We start from the raw sequence: 20,901 nt of genomic DNA, 5'->3' as shown, positions 1-20,901 counted from the left end.
GATGTGATCTCAGTTCATTGAAACCTCTGCCTCCAGGATTCAGGCAATTCTCCTGCCTCAGCCTCCCAAGTAGCTAGGACTACAGGCACGCACCACCATGCCCAGCTAATTTTTATATTTTTAGTAGACGGGGTTTCACCATGTTGGCCAGGATGGCTTCAATCGCCTGACTTCATGATCTGCCTGCCTTGGCCTCCGAAAGTGCTGGGAGCCACCGCGCCCGGCGGTGTCTTTTTTTTAACCCCCAGAGAAACACTGGTGAAAAACCCTCTTACAGGATCAGCCCTTTGTACTTACATAAGGATTAGTTAAAACTGAGATTTGATCTGAGGAGGGTTAGACCAGGTGTAAACTCAGCCTTCACCCTCTGTTAGTGAGGTCTGCTGCAAGTATGCAGTGCCTCAGGATCTTGATATTTGAAAACAGAGTTTTATAAGATAACATCTGTCGCCTCTCCATGAGCAGTGTCTTTGTTTTAGATGGAGAGATGAGCTTCCCTACTAGGCCAGGGAGATAACCTATTGCATAGGAATTGCAAGATAAATAAAACCCAATCTTTACTACCTCTCCACCACCACCCACCAGCTCCCATGAAATGCTCGCTGGAACAACAATACATACTGGCTCCAGGAAGGTAATCAAGTGGGTGCTTCTGCGACTGTTAGAATATTGTTTTCATTATGGAAGCTTCAGTGTGTCACTTATTTTTGTGGGTAACAGTCATGGTCAAGACCAAAGATAAACAGAACATTTGTCTTTAAAATGAACTCCCTGCATGTCTTTGCCAAACCTCCTGAACATGAGATCAGGTTCAATGAGAAGTGCTTTCTACACACCCATGTGTTCAGGAATGGTATGTCATGATTTGAAGGATTTTAGTTATCCAGTTTTTAAGCATATTTTTAAATATGGAAATATAAGGCGGACTGTTTTTCCCGTCCACACTCAGATTCACATATTTTCAATCAAAGCAGAAATATTCAGTTGCTTCTCCTTTAAAAAGAAGACAAATACAGAGTTTCTGTTTTACAAGATGAAAAGAGTCATGGAGATGGAGTGTAGCGATGGTTGTACAACATTATGAACGTATTTAATATCAATGAACAGTACACTTAAAAGTGGCTAAGATGGTAAATTTTATGTTTTGTGTATTTAACCACAATAAAAATAGTAATTTAAAAAATAATAAAATAATAAAAAGACCAAAAAATGTGGGCTCCAAAACACAATGTTTATTCTTTCTATCACCCAGTACACTGTTTTACGTAGGAGGTGTGCAAAAAAATCGTTCCACATAAATAAGTGACTATAATGGTTCCTGTATACTTGTTTTATGACTATAAAAATGTCATTGACTATTTTGAACTGAGTAATGGGCAAAAGTTGCATCAGTTTTCCCTTCCTAGCAGCTTATTAGGTTAAAGAGTAAATACCAGAGCAGCAAGAATACGATAGGATTGTCAAGCAGGTAAAACTGAATATCCATCCTCCTCCCAAGCTATTTGTAAACACCAGCACTCTATGTCTCTCGGTTTCCCTGTTTCTTAGATGCTCAGCCTACAGAAGGAGAGAGAGAAATCTGGAACCAGATCAGCGCCGTCCTTCAGGATTCTGAGAGCATCCTTGCAGACCTGCAGGCTTACAAAGGCGCAGGCCCAGAGATCCGAGACGTATGTTAATGATCACACTGAACTGACAACACCCTAGGAACGGAGGGAAAACCACACATGCACACAGACATACACAGCAAAATTAAGTAATAGCTATAGTATTTCCTAGAGTACCAGGAAGAACAAGGAGGGTAATGTGTCCTTAAAAACAAAATGCATGGGCCGGGCGCAGTGGCTCACACCTGTAATCCCAGTAGCTTGGGAGGCCGAGGGGGTGGATCACCTGAGGTCAGGAGTTCAAGACCAGGCTAGCCAACATGGTGAAACCCCATATCAATGAAAACTACAAAAAAAAATTAGCTGGGCATGGTGGCAGGTGCCTGTAATCCCAGCTACTTCGGGAGGCTGAGGCAGAAGAATCACTTGAACCTGGGGGGTGGAGGTTGCAGTGAGCTGAGGTTGCATGTCGCACTATTGCACTCCAGCCTGGGCAACAAGAGTGAAACTCTGTCTCAAAAAAAAAAAAAAAAAAAAAAAGTTAAAAAAAAACATGAATGGCCCCTTTTATTCTAATGCATTAATCTGCACACACAATGCTATAAATTAACATTACCCATTCTCTTCCTAAACACACAAGTGATATTGCAGGACTCACATTTAAACAATAACGTGTCAATATATTATTTCATTTAAGGGAAACAATGTAAAGTCTGTGAACAACAGTTGAAATATGGACCATGAAGTCTGGGTGGACATGTACTTTCTAGCATTTGGTAATTACTGAGGCAGGTTCCACCAGTGTGATACGCAAGAGCCAAAATCACCTTGCTTTCAGTTTGTCATCTTAAATGTCTTATGAGATTTTCTAAAATTAACAAAAAACAAAACAACAACAAAAACAAAAAAGAAAATCACCACTTTGATTTTTGCAACTTCCCAATACCTTAAAAGCAAGAAACTTCACACTCTTTTTATTTGAAAACATTAGTTTTGTGGCAACACCAACACATACATATATGCATGCAAATACACACATACACACACACACGTACACATGAACGCATGCACACAGTACTGCCACTGCCCCCAGGCTTCTGAAAAGCACACCACCACCACCATTATAATCCTCAAGTTGCTGAAACTCAGACACGGCGGAGTTTCTAAGAAAGTAACAGTCTAGTAAGAGGTGATTTTTCTACTTAGGGGTCACCATTTAATTTAGATAATTTAGGTAACATTACAAACTGGCAGGAATGCAATACCTATTAAAGAGAAAGGAAATGTCTACAGAATTTGCACTTTATAATGAGCACTAATTCCACTTTAGAGGAGTCAAATGGTGATGGAGAGGGCTGAGTTTCTTCCCACTTAGCTGTGAATTTTTTATATTCAAAATAACAGAAACAAGTAAGATAACACAGGATGTAATTGTAGAACCACTTGCGGTGTGTTCAAGTGTTAAAATTTCCATTCAGAATGAGCATGTTGGAGGACAGTCCAATGAAGCGGTGTTGATTTAAGTAGCATACATCAGCAAAGTATAGCGGGGATTGTATTTTAAACTAAATCTTAGGGCATTTTGATGTGGAGCTTACCACTTCTTTTTAAACAGTCAGCTCTACTGTGTTTTTGTAGGCAATTCAAAATCCCAATGACATTCAGCTTCAAGAAAAAGCTTGGAATGCAGTGTGCCCTCTCGTTGTGAGGCTAAAGAGATTTTACGAGTTTTCCATTAGACTAGGTGAGTATGTGTTTGTAGTTTTCATGGCGCACATACTGAGTTCTGTTTTGGTGTTTGAGTAGGTAGTGGGAACAGCTTGGCATATTGGAAAATGTCCCACATCCATCGACTGTGTCAAATGAGAGGCCATGTATGAACAACAACTCTTGTCATGTTCATTTCTTTCAGTCCACCACAAAGTTTCTTCCCCAGAAGTTATTGGCACATTTAGTGTGTCTCTACTAGTGATTTTTCTTCTTAGTCCTGTTCTCATCTGTGTTCAACTCTTAATAGTTTTACTGCAGGCTGATCACATTTCTGAATAACAGAGAAGTTGAAAGATAACAGTTTACCTGCTCACCCAACAAAGAACTTGCTTGTCTGGAGTCATATGATAAATGTAATAGAGTAAAATATAAGAAAAACAAATATAATATTATTTCCTTAGGCTTTAGAAAACTGTGCAAGTACAGGAAGTACAGGATGGCTTTGTAAATGTTGAGCAATGCCAAATCTGATTGGAAATGAGATCGATATGACCAGCAATAGGACAGAATCACTCCCCAGGGAGGAGGCTTCATTGGTTAATACAGTATATCTTGAATGAGGAAGGCACGTTCTACTCTGCTTTTGCCATAAAATGAGTGCCACAGATTAAGAGGAAAACAGAGAACTTGAAATACATTGGGGGAGTGATGACCATGATATTGAGAGGACTAGAAGCTAAGATCAAGGGAGGTACTTGAATGAACCAAACTGGTTTTCCAAGAAGAGAGGGTTTCTGATGACTCTCAGATAGAAGAGAGTAGAAAAGAACATAGACTTCTATGTTTCCTTAAATGGTAGACCCAGTGAAATTCTGAGGAACCAAACTTTTGCTCAACAGAAGGAGAGCAGGCCAAGGTAGACCTGGCTGCCTCAGAAGAGAGTGTATTCTTATAGATGGAAATATCTCAAAAAGGCCAGAGACATCCCTGTAGAAATGCTGTAAAAGTTATGTAAGAACTATATAGAGCAGATGTCTGCAAACTTTTCTGTAAAGGGCCAAATCATAAATACTTTAGAGTTGTGGGCCATCCTGTCTTTTTTGCAACTACTTGCCTCTGCCACTCTCACGTAAAGGCAACCCTAGTCATTACATAACAGAATGAGCATGTCTGTGTTTTAATAAAACTTGTGTTTATTTACAAAACACAAGTAATGGACCAGATTTGGCCGATGGGCCATACCTTGCCAATCCCTGCTTTAGAGGATTGGTTAAATGACTCTGTGCTATTAGAAATATATTGGAGAACAAGCTATAAGGGAATGTTTGGAAACAGACAAATGGGAGTGGTGAAACTGTTCCAAGAACAATAATGGAGGTAGATAAGGCAATGGGTTCATAGAAAAATATTCTTGGGATTGAGTTAGTGTAGATGCAGAGAAAAGTTCAATAGGGGCAGAGGTCTTTCCTTGCAAAACCAGTCATCTAACCCATGTGTTTAGGGCACTGTCTCACCTCATCCTGAATCATGAATGGCTGTCTCATGCACATGACCTAAAAACACATATTTGTGGTTTTCTAACAGTGTCAGAAATTGAGATTACTAAATATGTCCAGGTCCAGCTGAGCATAGAGAGAAATTTACAAAATACTGTGGCCATGGGGGGTTTCCGCAGGGGAGACCCCCTGCCTGGTCATGTGGGATTCCTTCTCTTCCTGGTCCACATGCAGCACACCTCACATAGTTATCGGGAAAGACCCAAGCAGGTGATCTCTGAGATTGTCAACTGAGTCTGGGAATTGTGTTATTTGGACTTTGTTGGGCCACCTCCAATATATCTATTTATCCCTTTGATTTTCAGAAAAAGCTCTTCAGAGTTTATTGGAATCTCTGACTTGTCCACCCTACACACCAACCCAACACCTGGAAAGGGAGCAGGCCCTGGCAAAGGAGTTTGCCGAAATTTTACATTTTACCCTTCGATTCGATGAGCTGAAGGTTAGGCCAAATGTGCTGTGAAAATTTAACAAACTTGTACTGAGTACCTACTGTTTACAGCTGCTCTGTTAGTGCTGTGGGGTGGGTGGGTAGAGAAATGAGTAAAATGTAATTCCTTCCCTAGAGAGACATATAATGTGGTGAGAATTTGCATTCCATGTGGTGAAAGTAATTTAAGATGATGATTTGTATATGGAAATTTTAAATCTGCCAAATGAAATCAGAGAAAACCTTTTCAAGTATCTGTTCCGCATTGAGACCAAATATACTTTCCCTGAAATCTAGCCCACAGGGCATATTTTAAAATAATGAAGTTGTGGGTCTTTATTTTTAACCAAAAGTTGCTTTGGCTCTTATGTAACAAAGAGAAGTCCTGGAGTATTATAAAATCCAGTGTCTGGGCTCCTAATGCATATCCCCCAGCTGATACTGAGAGATGACCTTCACTCTTGTCTTCTGAATTTCAGATGAGGAACCCAGCTATTCAGAATGACTTCAGCTACTACAGAAGAACGATCAGTCGCAACCGCATCAACAACATGCACGTGAGTCCCTGGGTCGCCTTGAACTTTGCACCATTCTCCATGGCTCTTTTGATTTCTGCATCAGGCAGAGCACAGAGAGAAGACAATGTCCTTGTCTGTAATTCAGTTTCAGAGAAGAGTATTTGGAGTGTTTGACTTTCTCTTCATAAATCCGTCTTCTCTTCTTATTTTCATCAGCTAGACATTGAGAATGAAGTCAATAATGAAATGGCCAATCGAATGTCCCTCTTCTATGCAGAAGCCACACCAATGCTGAAAACCCTTAGCAATGCCACAATGCACTTTGTCTCAGAAGTAAGTGAAGTTGAGCAACGAGGTGCTTTTTTTCTTAATTCCATACAAGAGCTGCAAGCAGAGCTAATGTACATTTGTGTCTCCCATTTAGAACAAAACCCTGCCAATAGAGAACACCACAGACTGTCTCAGCACAATGACAAGTGTCTGTAAAGTCATGCTGGAAACTCCGTAAGTTAAATCAGAGGTGTATTCATGGTTGAGACTTCATCCCGCCAGTGTCTGTTAAGATGATGATGTTAATGACATGTACCATTTGGGTCAACACCTTAAAGTTTTCATGTATATTATCTGCTTTAATTTCATTAAGAACTCTGGGTGTTAGGTGTCACTATCACTATTGCATAGCTGAAGAAGCTGAGGCCCAAAGTGGTTGACTGACATCCCAATGACTGCATAGCTTATTAGGTGGTAGAACCAAGGCTCAGATCAAAGATGCTGTAGAAGATGTGTAAGAGCCAAATGGAGGGTGTGTTAAATGATGGGGCATCATGATAAATATATTGTAGAGAAGATGTAAAACCAAGAGTTGACATGATAAGACTGTTTCAAGAATGAGAATGGAGGTCTCTCTCTCTCTCTTTCTCTGTCTCTCTCTCTCTCCAAGTTTTTTTTGTACCTGAGCTAGTTACTACTAGTTAGATTTAAAAATTATTGAGACTACTGGGGATGAAGCTGCATGGTAATCTGTGCTCGAAATTCTGAATGCCACTTATGTCTGTAGCCCCTGCTATGCCTGTAAATAACTGGCCTGACTTCCTGAGCCTTGGTTTCCTCATCTAATGAAGTTTCCATAAGGCCATCTACTTTGCAGAGTCTTTAGGAAGACCAAAGGCATCAAAAGTACCTTATAAAATCTGATAGCATGTTCAAATGTAAGATGACACTAGTTTCAAATATTTCACTTGTACCAAAGTTAAGATTTATTCCAAGGCAGAAATAGTAATCATCTTCATTGCAGAGCTAATTCATAATGAAATAGATGTAAGAAAGCCTCTAGAAAAAAAGCCTCTAGAATTGGCCTGAATTATCTGAATCATCAGTGACCCTGTCAAGGTAAGTGAACAAAATTCAAACTCTACAAATACTCTTGGATGCTCAATGAATGGTACATAATTTTTTTAGGTATTTTTACCAATCCAATACAATCTGCAGCCTGTGTTTTAACAAAGGAAGTTACTCTGACTGGAGACATGATAGCTGCTCCATAGAAATGAGCCTGATTCTTTTTCTCTGTAATGAAGCCATTACTCTCTATAATCTTGGACAGCCAGAGGGACCTGCTATAAAATATTCAAGATTGATGGGTGGAGGAGTGATGTACATGATGAGCTCGCCTGCTGAAGGACAGATGAGAAGGGAATTTACTGCCCTTTAATTTACCTTATTTTCACACTGAATTGCTGGTTGAATAGATTCAAGGAGAATTATCATCATAGATTTACTCAGGAACATATTAACTGGTTGTTGCAGGTCTGGGATTGTTCCCAAGAGAGATTGGAGGCATCTAAAGTATCCAGTTGTGGGGCCAAAGAACGCACATGTTCTGACAAGGAAGTGATGCTGCTGCTGTTTCTTCTCTTGCAGGGAGTACAGAAGTAGGTTTACGAGTGAAGAGACCCTGATGTTCTGCATGAGGGTGATGGTGGGAGTCATCATCCTCTATGACCATGTCCACCCTGTGGGAGCTTTCTGCAAGACGTCCAAGATCGATGTAAGAATAGTAGTGAAATGTGCTTTCCAAATAAAGGGCCCACGAATGTTGCCAAACAGACCTTGTTTCTCTTCCTCAGGCTCCTCAAGACCACTCCACTGACAGTGATCTTTCTAATATGCACAGCCCATCCTGGCAGCTGTCCTCACAGCAAGATGTCCAGGCTTTTTCATGTGCTTAGGACAAAACACTCAACCTCAAAAGCATAGTAGCAATGCTACGATGCTGATCCCCTCAGGCTCTAATGGAGCTGAGCAGCTGGACAGTCACTTAGCTGCACACAGTCCCTTCATTTACCCAGTGTGCTGTACAAATAGATGGTTTGTATTCTATATGTGTCCTGTTGTGAAGAGTTGGGAGATACTGCATTACAAGACACCATGGTCAAATCCCAGATTACCCTTTCACTTCCTCTCCCACCACTCCCTACCTGTTGCTCCACTCAAGTCCCATGCCTTTCCTCATCATTTGGATATACATGATATGTGTGAGTCCTTTCTCCTGCCCAGAGAGCCCTTCCTCTTCCTCTCTGATGGGTGGGTTCCTTTCAGGCATGCTTCAAACGTCACCTCATCTAAGAACACATTTTCTGCATGGGATGAGCCTTCCTGCTTCTCTGGCCCCCAGAGCACTCACTGTTTTGTATTTTCTGACTCCCCCACAGACAATTTCTTGACAAGGACAGAGACCATAATCTATACACCTCATGTCTGCTCTATTGCCTCACACAGTACCTGGCACATAGTGGGTGGCACTCAACAGACACCCTGTAGGGGTTTTGATGAATGGATGAATGAATGAATGAATGAATGAATGAATGAAGATAATTGAAAACACATGATTTTGTCACACAGTTGCTTTTCTGTTGATTGTGGCATAAAGCACACCTCCTCTTCATCCAGCACTTGCCTGCAGCACCAACCCAATAGTGTATCCCATGTACTCATTTAAAGCCTTTAAAGTGCAGAATAGCACCTCTTGGTAGTAACTTACTTACTCTAGAATAGCTGAGTCTGGGTGGCACACTGTGTTCACTCATCTCCAGAGAACAATGTCCTGATGTTCTGGCCCTATGCAAGAGAAAGTCTACATGCCCAGGAGGGCCATAAGTCTGAAGAATGCAAGATGATGTATCAATGAAAAATGTAACTTGGGTTACATTTTGAGTTTCTGGGTTCATAGTATGGTTAGTCATGTTTCTTCATAGACTCTTTATTATTTTTAATGTAATCATTTCTATTTACCAAGAAAATAAGTATTTATGTTAAAAATTTTGACATTTAGGAAATTAAGACATAGTAAATTAAATATATCTGTAATAACCTCACCATAGGCGGAGGATCACCATTCATACAGCAGCATACATGTGTACTTTCTTTTAATATAGATGTTTGTGTGAGTGTGTGTGTGGATGTCCTTAACAAATTAGGACCCTGCTTTACGCGCTATTTTGAAACATATTTCATTTACATAGAAGTATATTATGGGCATTTTTATACCAATAAATATTTTTACTGTATCCTTTGTGAGGCTTTAACATTTTCGTACTATAGATTGAGTATAAATAACTCTATAAATATTATTTGACTATGGATTGAGTTCATTACCTGAGACTCATAAGATATTCTTATTACCATAGCCATTTGTTAACTTGTCACAGAGTCAACAATTAAAAATACACTGGGTAAAATTATGCCTTGTAGTCCTAATCTTTAAAAAGCTTGGCTTTATATGTTATTTACTGAGTCTTTCGGTCGAGGCTGTAAACAGTATATCATGTTAAGTCTTCACACATAGTCTTGATGAAGTTTGCTTTTGTCCATGGAGGTAGTAGTGAGCTACGTAAGGTTTGTTCATATGGACGTTTGCATATACCTCTAAGAAAGTTTCAGGTTTACCAAGCACAATAAACCATTTGAGACTGACCTTTTTTTTTATGACATATAGGGTCTCCATTCGGATGCTAGTCTGTTTCTAAGCCAGTAGTTATAGGCACTGGGCTTATAAATCATTAGGGCATCAGCATCAACTGTGAAAACCCCAGGATCTCTTTCTGAGGGCCTGGGGGAGGCACTGTGTGTGTACTTACAGAGGGCATGCTTTGGAGTGCAGAATAGACATGCAGTGAGCTGTGGAAAGCCAGGGGAGGGAGAAACTCATATTGCTGAAGAGCAGAGACAGAGGGTGATGTTTGAGGTGGACCTTGAAGAAGATGTAGGATTTTCCCAGGAGGACAGAGGGAAAGCAGAGTCCTCCAGGTAGGGGGAATCATCAAAGTGGCCGCCAAGGCGGCACAAGCCATTTAGAGAAGAGATGCTAATTGTGGACGCCAGGAAAGGAGGGTTGGGGTGAGGTGGTGTTTTCAGTTGATTTCCTTGGAATCTTTTGAAATGGCCCAATAAGGAATCACCCCTTAATCCCTGTCCCCATCTCAGATTTTATCCAGAATTCCAGACCCCATTTTCCATGGACCCCTGAAATATGGCCATCCCCAAACCAGAGATTCCCCTCCCCTCCCAAACCTGTTCCTTCTGCTGGGTTCCTGTCTCAGGTATTTCATCACCCTCCAACAAGTCTAATCCAGAGCCTAGAATTGTCCCTGAGAATGAGGAATGATTTCTTCACCCCATATCTCATCAGTCACCAAATCCTATGGAGTTGACCTCAGATTAGTCCCTGTCTCTCCCTGCTCCTCCATGCCCACTGCTGCTTCCACACTTCACACCCTCAGGGGCTCTCACTGCCCCTCCTCTCTCTGTTCTTGCTTCCTTCTGGTCCCTTTCCATATTAACCGCATCACTAGATTATTTAACACCTATGAAGGATGTTTTCCACAGGTAAAGGCCCCCAACTCCTGAATATGCTGTTGAATTCACACTGCATCTGGCCCCAACTGCATCCTTGACAGCATCTTGTTATTCACACCTACAGTTTTAATCACACTAAGTGAAACTCCAGATTCCCGAACGGCATTCCCTGCTCTTCCACCCCTTCCACATCTGCGTTCTCACTGTTTCTTAGGCCTGGTTCACAAGAACACTTCCGCACTATGATAATCAACTATGCGAGAGGGACAGAATCTCTGCATCCCTGGGCCTGATGCCATCTCAGGCCTGGGGTGGCACATACCTGGCATGCTTGTAGCTTCTCCCAATCCGGTATCCATAACAGACATCTCTCGTTTGCCATGACTTTCTTTTTTGATGAACCTATAGTGATCCTCACATGATTCCCAACCCTGTGTTCTGGTAGCTTCCATCAGTCTATCAGGGTCTATCAGGCCTGTAAGATAAAGCTTTTGACATACAAGAAGCACAATGATGGAAAATGTTTCTAAGGGCTGTCATAAAAGGGATCCTTAGTATAACCAAATCCAATATATAACAGTGTGTGAATAGCTTTGCAGAAAGATTCTTGCCTTGCCAAAAAATACTCCAAGATATGCATGATGAAATGTGATCTATATAAATTCAGTTTCCATGCACTTCCCAAATTATGGATCAACTGTATTATACGGACACAAAAAGCTAAGACACTTGCCTAGGTTTGTGAAGATACTAAAAAAACAAGCATGACGGAAACTCAGGCATTTAGCCTCTGTGAAGTTCACATTCTGAACAGTGGCCCTTCATCAGTGCTCTCAAAGACGGTTGAGACATAGACCTGGGCCTCCAGGAGCTCCTGGTCTAGTGAAGGAAAGAAGTTAATATGGGCACTAAATTCTCCAAGTTTCTCTGATAAATGACAGAGCAGTTTTGGGAGCACAGAAAGGTGTTGGTTGCTTCTATCTAATGAAGGTAATGAGGTCAGAATACGATTCTAGGAGGTGCTGGTCTTCAACTGGGTATAAAATAAGTGTTAAGGGTTTGCCAGTCAAACAGGTGAAGGACAGAAAACATTCAGGGCAGAAGAATGGCTTAAAATTATTCCGATTTTATTCAGTAAATCTCAACTGAGCACTGAGTGGACGGAAGGCCCTGCATTTGGCTCCATAGTACAAGGCAAGATCAAAGTCTCAAGTCTTTGTCCTTAAGGCCAGACAAGTGAAATGTACAATTACAATATGGTATGAAAATTGATAATGATTGCAGTCATACAGAATCCTCTAGAAGCCCAGAGGAACTGCTCACCAGCCTGAGGCGGTAGGAAAGCCCGTTGGTCATTTCTGTGTTGAATTTCTATGAGAAGAAATAATGTGACATTATGGGCATGTGTTTTTGTAGGTAGATATTGGCATAGACAGTATTACTAAGATATTAACAAACATTGTGCTTTCTCCTCCTAGATGAAAGGCTGCATAAAAGTTTTGAAGGAGCAGGCCCCAGACAGTGTGGAGGGGCTGCTAAATGCCCTCAGGTGAGCTTCAACCCTGTGCCAGGCTCATAGGGAACAGCCAACATTTCAGGGCTATAGCAAATTTAAATACCGGTGTGGATAGCACCAAACTTAACCCTTGCATATTTTAACACATTGAATCTTCCTAACAATCTTTTGAGGTCAGCACCATTTTTATCATTCTCCTTTTTAAAAATGGGAAAAAAAAAAATGAGATTTAAGGAAGTCAAATAACTTGCCAAAAGTCACACAGTAAATGGCCAAGCTAGGACCTAAACCCAGGTTTGGGTGACCGCATGAGTCATGGACCTAATTCTCAGCCACACTGCTTTGGGGCTTATAGGGACTCCTCAGAACAAGAGGCTTCCAGGCTCTCACTTTCCACTTTACCAGTGGTTCCCAAACCTGGCTGCACTTGAGGATTATGTGGGTACCCTTTGAAAACATTCCATGTGATTCTGACTGCATGTGACTCAGACCAAATGAATTGGAATCTCTGGGCTAGGGTCTCAGGTATCCATTTTGTGTTTCTTTGTTTATTCTAAAGCTCCCCAGGTGGTTCACATGTGCAGGTACCAGAATTGAGAACCCACTGTCTAGATGCCTAAGTATTTGGCCAGCTGTGGCATGTTTCAGCTTCTCACTGCTAACAAGTGATGCCTACGCAACTGCTTTCTTCCCAGGGATGCATGTGCTTCATCCGTTTCAGAGAGGGGATGCTTTTTTTAACTTTGACACATCTACAAGAATTGCTTGAATCCACTGCTATGTAAATCATTCTGATACTAGATTGCAGTCTAGAAGGTTTATGGTCCCTGTTGTCTTATTCATCTTTGATTCCCCTGTGTTCCTTTCAGTGTTGTACATGCAGTAAGTGTTCAATAAGTCTAAGTGGGACGGATCAATAATGCTCTACCTATGTACACAACACTCATGTTTTATACTCCACTTCTAATCACATTGTCTCATTTAATCATCACAAGTTAGAGAAGTAAGGCTGATCTGTTACCCCCACTTAATAAATGAAGAAACTGAGACATACATAAAATGAACAAAATAGACCCTGAGGTTGATGCTGTTTTGCTGAGTTGCTAAGTCATCATCCTTTAGAAGAGACTTAGTATTAATATAAGAGCCTTCCAGAGTCTATGGGAAAAATCAAGGTTTTCTCCTGGTGTCCATTGCACACCAGGATGACTTTTTATACACAGGAATAAAGCTTTAACTTGTGAATGTGTTGAGCTTTCAAGCTTCATTCAATCAAGCAAAACCCTGTACTAGGCCATGAGTCCCATCTGATTTGTTAGAATTTGTGCCTCCTGGATGATGTCAGAGGAGAACAGGCTTTCCAGATAGTAAAATATGGGTTTGAATCAGAAATCACAAATCTCAAATCAGTAACCTTGTGATCTGGAATAGGTCATTTAACCTCTCTGAATCTTAGTTTTCTTTTCTTTAAAATGAAGGCAATAACCTTACCTTTACAAAGTTATTGTAACACGAAACTTAACATGGAGTGCCCACAACCTGGCCAAAGTTTTATTACGTGTTAATTCTCTTTTCTTTCTTTTGCATAAATGATTTCTACACCTGGCTATTGGGAGGCTGCAGATTGCACCATTTTTGTGGGTTTGCTTACCTGGATTTGTGCCCCCTTGTGGTGGCAACGAGGTTAATTAAGCATTGCCAGGAAAGTGGAGAACCATAAACATTCAGGTTCTGGGCAATGTTGCTATGCAAATCTCTATTCTGAAATTTGTGAGTCAGCAGGGGCAGCCTCAGTGGTCAGGATTCTGCACTCAATCCTGTGAAATCCACCTCCCTGGAAAATGAGACCGCTCATATCTCCTCTGTGTAATTATTTGATTATGTAAAATATCTACTTGGTTTAATAACCATAATACAAAATTCCTTTGGAAGTAAGGATCAAATATTAAATCTGTCTGAGATGACTCTGAGCATTGAAGTGTGGATTTTTGTCTAAAGAAATAAGCCCACATATCAATTGTGTTTCCCAAGGTAAAGATGGGCTGGAGCTTACACAGAGCACTGTTTGCCGCTAACCTCTACCATTCTGTCTCCGTCCAGGTTCACTACAAAGCACTTGAATGATGAATCGACTTCCAAACAGATTCGAGCAATGCTTCAGTAGAGCTCTGCTCCAAGAAGAGGATCTATGTGCTGACCTCAGAAGATGTATATGTTTACATAATTTAATACAGATTGATGTTAATACTTGTGTATTTACATAACCGTTTTCTTCTTGTCACTGAAATATATGGACCTTAATTTGTATCCTGACTGACTCAACCCAGCAGAGCATAAATTGACTGAGAGCCTTACCTTTGATGTCTGAAATGAAACCCCCTTCTCCAAAGGCAAAATTCAGAGACTTTGATCTTTGCTACTGGAGTCCTTTAACAACACCTGTAACGATAAAAAATTCCTAATTGTTTGTGGTAGTATTTTAATTCTAGACGTGTTATCTCTCTGGGACGTATAGTTTATAGAAACACAAAATATTTGATTTCCTGTGTCGGCTCAGCTACAAGAAACACAACTGTTATCTTGACAGAGGAAGAGGGGAATCCAAGAAAAATGCATGTGAATTAAACCCAAGTGTTCTGAATTCAGCACACCCCCTCTCTGTCCTCAGACTGGAATCCACATGTGCAACTTTTCTGTTTGCACGTGTTTTATTAATCAGCATATTCCTTTTCTGTTTGGATTTATATCCCTCTAATGTTCTCCTTTAATTTCACAAGAAAAAAAAAACTCCTGTATTTTAATCAGTTAGTAGGAGAGCAGCAGAAATAGATGTGCTGTTGCCACTGGACTGATGAAGGTGGCTGTCTTGGAACTGGGAGACAGGTCCACAGAGGTGCACTCAGGCAACAGGAGAGCCATCTCTCTGCTTCAGCCCTCTGCCTATAGGGATTAGGGAAATGGAGCTCTGGTTTTGAAGTTATTTGTGAGTTTAGCAACTTCCAGTTACCTGCAGAGTGCTGGGTGCACAGCACCCCCTCATAGGAGCCCTGTTCTCTGAAGACCCTACAAGAACAAAGGTCTAGGGTACTCCATTAGCTGCCAGAATGGTATAGGGGAATTTAGAGGGGAAAAAAATCCATGTTTTCTGTTTCGCAGGTTTTTAAAAAGTAGCTCTTCCCCAACCCTGTTGCTAGCTTGTTGGAATGTGAAAGCTCTGGTGCACCTGAATTTACTCCTGGCCTTACTAATGATTCGTAGTGTGATCTTCGGAAACGTTTTTAAGCTTTCTGAGTCTTAACCTCCTTGTCTCTAAAATGGGCAATTAAAACAATCTTCAAGAGGCCTGTAAGGTTAACGCCAATAAAACGACTGACTCTGCCCCTCTTCCTTAGGAAGTAGTATCCAGCAAGCATTGCCCCACCTTGTCTTGTTGATGAACAATATTATAAAGCCTGCAGTCATTCTGTCTGTAGATCAGAGCTTAGTTCGAATGGAACCATGAAAATCTTTGATTCTGACCTCCTAAGGAAAATGAAACCCAGAGGGTGTGGTCATACTGGATGGCTCCCATGCGGGCCTAGAACCCAGGATGCTTCACTCTTGACTCCATGCTCTTCCTTTTATACCATATGGCTGTGAATACATACTATGGGATGGGATTCAACCCTTCTAAGTAAATCCTCAGTCTGGTCTATATTGTTACTTGCCTGTTCCCAGTAGAAGGAGCCACCTAGACGTTTAGTGAATGATAATCCTAGAAGTTGAGTCTGAGTACATCAGAGTTTGGCATTATTTGCAACATCCCAGGAATGAGCTGTAAGACACCATTGCTTTCTGGACTTTAGTGACCAGCTGATCTACCCTTGGATCCTCCAAGAAAAGGGAAAAAACACTTGTCTTATGTTGTTTTAGCAAGGGAGTTCAGTCAAGTGGCAGGAAAGATTCCCTGGTCTGCATCTAAACATCAGTCCACAGAGAAGGAAAAGGCTCTTTTACTTGGAGATTTTCAAGTTGAAGAAGTACAGCTGCTTGGATGGGGGGTCTGTCATCAGAATAGAAATATGCTAGATGGTCTTCAAGATGTTTTTGAACCTATGGATTCTAAACCCTAGAGGAAGCTAGAATATGTGATCATATCAGCTGAGGAAAGTTAGGAGATATTCATCTTAAGAGATATTCTATTTGGCAGTCACTTGTTACACTTGAGCAACAATTGTCTAGACTAGAAATATAGAACCACACAATGTTTATCATCATTGGGTCAATTTCTCCCCCTCTATCGGGTGAGGAGATTAAGGCTTGAAGAAAGGAAAGGACTTGCCAACCACCACAGGGCTCATGAGGGACTTGAACCCATGTCGTGTGTCTCTACCACAGCTGACTCTCAGCTGGCTAAAGGAGAAAATGTGAAGAATTACCTGTCAAATTAGATTGAGCTCAGAGTAAATAGATGAGCACATTGATAACTCTAAATTAGACTTTCTATCAAATGGGACCAAACATATGGAAGGAGCTGCTGGCCTGCCTCAATTTAGCCAGACCACCTTGTCTCAAAGCCAAGACTCAGCAGTACATGGATTCTGAGAAGTCCAGGGTCTGAATTGTCTCTGATTACTGGAAGGACAGGTTAACTGAATGTCTGTGATCACTAACAGGTGATGGGCTTTGTGCCCACTCCAGAGATATTGTGGGAGACAAATTCTAACAGGCTGTCCTCCCGGCATCAGGAGTCATTGAACAATCATGGATTATTGTGTTTGGGTTTGTTTGTTTGTTTGTTTGTTTTTGCTTTTGTTTTGTTCTTTGTTTTTGGTTTTTTGTGTGTATGTGTGTGTGCTGCATGCACATGCGTCCAAGACTTATGGTGGTTTAGGGGAAAGTGCTAGCAACAGTGTCAATGTCATTGTTAACTATATTTCATATTTGAGGTCTCATTGTTCTCAAACAAACAGTGTTTTCCATGACTGAGATATTTATTTTTGGGAAAGCAACAAGGTAAAAATCATGTTTCTCAGATGCACTGCTACTTTGGCGTTATGACTCTGTTCTCAGAAACTCTTTGTGCACCACTAGGAATTAGTAGTAAAAACAAAAACAAACAAACAAAAAACTGGAAATGGATGTCTTCAAATGTGCTAATCATTAGGGGTGGAGTATTAACAACCAGAAAGAAAGGTTTGGATATTACCTTTTAACTACTAGTTAATATCATGCTTGATCAACATTTGTTCCTAGTTATCACCATTAAATTAAGACATTAATGGTAAACTGAGGTTACTGATGCATCATCACATTTAAGTAAAAATAATTTCATGTTTTCCCCAAAGAAAAATTAAGCCTCCCAATCTTGGGATCCAATTGTGCAGTGGAATTCAGAGATTTCTCATTTAATCTTATATCCTGTACAGCTACAAATATTTTTTAAATGTTAGGAATAAACATTGAAATTTTGTCTTAAAGAGTTCAAAACCTTGGAACCCAGTTTTCTCACTACATCTGTAAGGGCCATTACAGACCCAAAGCTGTTTTGAAGTTTTCATATGTTTTTTGCTGAAGTCATTGTAACTGTTTGCCTGCTTTGCCTCTTTTTGTACAGGAGTTTTGAGTGTGAAATGAAAATTAAAGTTTGGTACATATATTTAAAAATGCACCTCTATTTTATATGATGCTGAGGGTTGAGTGGGTGATAAGCACATGATGATTAGTCTACATAGATATTTGCTAGACACGTACTCTGAGAAAACCACACCAGCGGCCCTTCACCTCTTTATACCTGAATTTCTTTTAGAAAAAAAAAAAAAAAACTAATACCCAAAATGTGCTACTCTTGCTAGCAGCTGTCTTTTGTTCATTTTGGCAAGAGAACCCTGAATAACAGCCAAAGGCAGAAAATTACAAAAAAGGGCAGAAAATGAACAGAGACATGATTGATATCTAGAGATGCATGAGCCCTACTTGTCCAGAGATGCTAAGAAACACTAATAAATGATCTTGTATGCTTTCTTTTGAGTGCAGTAGTACTTTATGGGTTTGGCAAGATCAGCAAATAACCTGTTTTACACTGAGTATATTTTTCAGACAATGTAAGCCCTGAAATAATTTTTTTAGCTATTCAACTTTGAGGCTTTCCTAGAGCATTACTTTTAATCCCTGCACTTCTGAAGCTGATCACCTGAGACCTAATTGTGTGTACTTGCAGTGGTTCAGAATTCCCAAGAGAGACCTTCCATGATGCCCTGTGCAAAAGACAAAGGCACAGTTATTAGGATTATTTGTGGCACAAAGTGAAAAAAATAGAAATGGAAATTTTTCTGTAAATTGACAAATGGACAAATTTAAAGAGTCAAAAGCTAGAAGGAAAGAGAAGGAAAAGGGACCCTGAAGAGTGTGCATATGTGTGTCCCTAATTAAATGAGTGTTGAGAGTCAAAGACATGAATAAATAAGGAAGAGAGAATATGTGTAACTGTCAAGAGAAATACAGATAGTGAGGAACTGATGGATGATGGATGTGCAATTCAGAATAGTCTTTATACCAGCCAGAAAGCTGACTGTTATTCAGGGTTCTCTTGAAAGGATGGGGATGAGGAGCACAGCTAGCCAGATTCGTGAAACCTGGTGAATATTTGCAGTCTGTCTTCACACCTGATTTCACCTTTTGGCTTATCAATGTGTAGATAGAATTTCTAGGTGTTTTCTGTTTGAAAGGTCTATGTTGTATTTGACCATCACAACTTAAGTGACTGATTAAATGATACTGAATTGTATTGATCAATTTATTTAAGGTATTCATATTATTTAAATACAATAATCCATCCAATACCTAAATCCTGGTGCAGACTGGCCCAATACCATGCTGACCTCACCTTCATAGTGCTTCTTACGTCATAAATAAATTTCTCGGCTATTCTATCTGTCTGCTTCCGCTCAGAAGTCAAACTCTAAAGAAGAGAGGTTTTCTGTGCTGGTCCCATCAGGTTCCTGAGGTTGTGTCTTTGATGCTCTAGTGCTTTCCTTGCCTATTTCTCTTACATAAATGTCTGAAAATTCTGGAACTGTTGGAAATTGATAGTCTGAAAATATGTGCTGCAAAATACCTCCATCAGATTGCCATTTGAAATTCTGCTATGTAGAATTTTAGGTAAATCTCAGAATTTAATTTTAAAAGAGTGTCTTTGGAGACAGTTTTAGAAAATCAACTTAAGCAAATCTTTTCTTGGCAGGGCGTGGTGGCTCCTGCCTGTAATCCCAGCACTTTGGAAGGCTGAGATGGGTGGATCACATGAGGTCAGGAGTTCAAGACCAATCTGGCCAACATAGTGAAACCCCATCTCTATTAAAAATGCAAAAATTAGCTGGGCATGGCTGTGCGCACCTGAAATCCCAGCTACTCAGGAGGCTGAGGCAGAAGAATTGCTTGAATTCAGGGGGCAGAGATTGCAGTGAGCTGAGATCGTGCCATTGTACTCCAAACTGGATGACAAGAGTGAAACTCCATCAAAAAAAAGAAAAACGAAAAAGAAAAAAGAAAATCTTTTCTCTATGAAGTCTTCCACTTTCTCCCATCAAATCTCACACTTCCAGATTATTTGTTTTATCTGCCGGCATTTCCTGTGTATCTTTAAATGTTTCTTGTTTGCACTATGATGTGCTTTGTTACAAGATGGGAGCTATATTCTATTGACCATTCTTTTTTTTTTTTTTTTTTTAAGGAATATAATTTTTTTTTTTATTATACTTTAAGTTCTAGGGTACATGTGCATAACGTGCAGGTTTGTTACATATGTATACTTATGCCATGTTGGTGTGCTGCACCCATCAACTCGTCAGCACCCATCAATTCATCATTTATATCATGTATAACTCCCCAATGCAATCCCTCCCTCCTCCCCCCTCCCCATGATAGGCCCCAGTGTGTGATGTTCCCCTTCCCGAGTCCAAGTGATGTCATTGTTCAGTTCCCACCTATGAGTGAGAACATGCGGTGTTTGGTTTTCTCTTCTTGTGATAGTTTGCTAAGAATGATGGTTTCCAGCTGCATCCATGTCCCTACAAAGGACGCAAACTCATCCTTTTTTATGGCTGCATAGTATTCCATGGTGTATATGTGCCACATTTTCTTAATCCAGTCTGTCACAGATGGACATTTGGGTTGATTCCAAGTCTTTGCTATTGTGAATAGTGCCACAATAAACATACGTGTGCATGTGTCTTTGTAGTAGAATAATTTATAATCCTTTGGGTATATACCCAGTAGTGGGATGGCTGGGTCGTATGGTACATCTAGTTCTAGATCCTTGAGGAATTGCCATACTGTTTTCCATAATGGTTGAACTAGTTTACAATCCCACCAACAGTGTAAAAGTGTTCCTGTTTCTCCACATCCTCTCCAACACCTGTTGTTTCCTGACTTCTTAATGATTGCCATTCTAACTGGTGTGAGATGGTATCTCATTGTGGTTTTGATTTGCATTTCTCAAATGGCCATACTGCCCAAGGTTATTTATAGATTCAATGCCATCCCCATCAAGCTACCAATGAGTTTCTTCACAGGCTTGGAAAAAACGGCTTTAAAGTTCATATGGAACCAAAAAAGAGCCCGCATTGCCAAGACAATCCTAAGTCAAAAGGACAAAGCTGGAGGCATCACGCTACCTGACTTCAAACTATACTACAAGGCTACAGTAACCAAAACAGCATGGTACTGGTAC

The 20,901-nt window shown here is 40.5% G+C and overlaps 1 protein-coding gene across 4 annotated transcripts in view; it reads left to right on the top strand.

Annotated features, from left to right (window-relative positions):
• FAM49A (family with sequence similarity 49 member A) overlaps positions 1-17,155 on the top strand; it is a 112,692-nt gene extending 95,537 nt beyond the window's left edge. For all 4 annotated transcript variants that reach the window (XM_030920760.1, XM_030920762.1, XM_030920761.1 and 1 more), the window contains 9 exons: positions 1,549-1,670; positions 3,246-3,351; positions 5,179-5,315; positions 5,783-5,860; positions 6,038-6,154; positions 6,246-6,325; positions 7,742-7,868; positions 12,154-12,224; positions 14,292-17,155. In XM_030920760.1, the coding sequence (XP_030776620.1) occupies positions 1,549-1,670; positions 3,246-3,351; positions 5,179-5,315; positions 5,783-5,860; positions 6,038-6,154; positions 6,246-6,325; positions 7,742-7,868; positions 12,154-12,224; positions 14,292-14,355 (902 nt within the window). In that variant the 3' untranslated portion in view covers positions 14,356-17,155. The remainder of the gene's footprint in view (positions 1-1,548; positions 1,671-3,245; positions 3,352-5,178; positions 5,316-5,782; positions 5,861-6,037; positions 6,155-6,245; positions 6,326-7,741; positions 7,869-12,153; positions 12,225-14,291) is intronic.
• Positions 17,156-20,901: the final 3,746 nt, after the last annotated feature.

Source organism: Rhinopithecus roxellana, chromosome 17 (genome assembly GCF_007565055.1).
Source record: "Rhinopithecus roxellana isolate Shanxi Qingling chromosome 17, ASM756505v1, whole genome shotgun sequence".
NCBI lineage: Eukaryota > Metazoa > Chordata > Mammalia > Primates > Cercopithecidae > Rhinopithecus > Rhinopithecus roxellana.
Note: the sequence above shows the minus strand (reverse complement) of the source record. Positions and strands in the feature narration are given on the sequence as shown.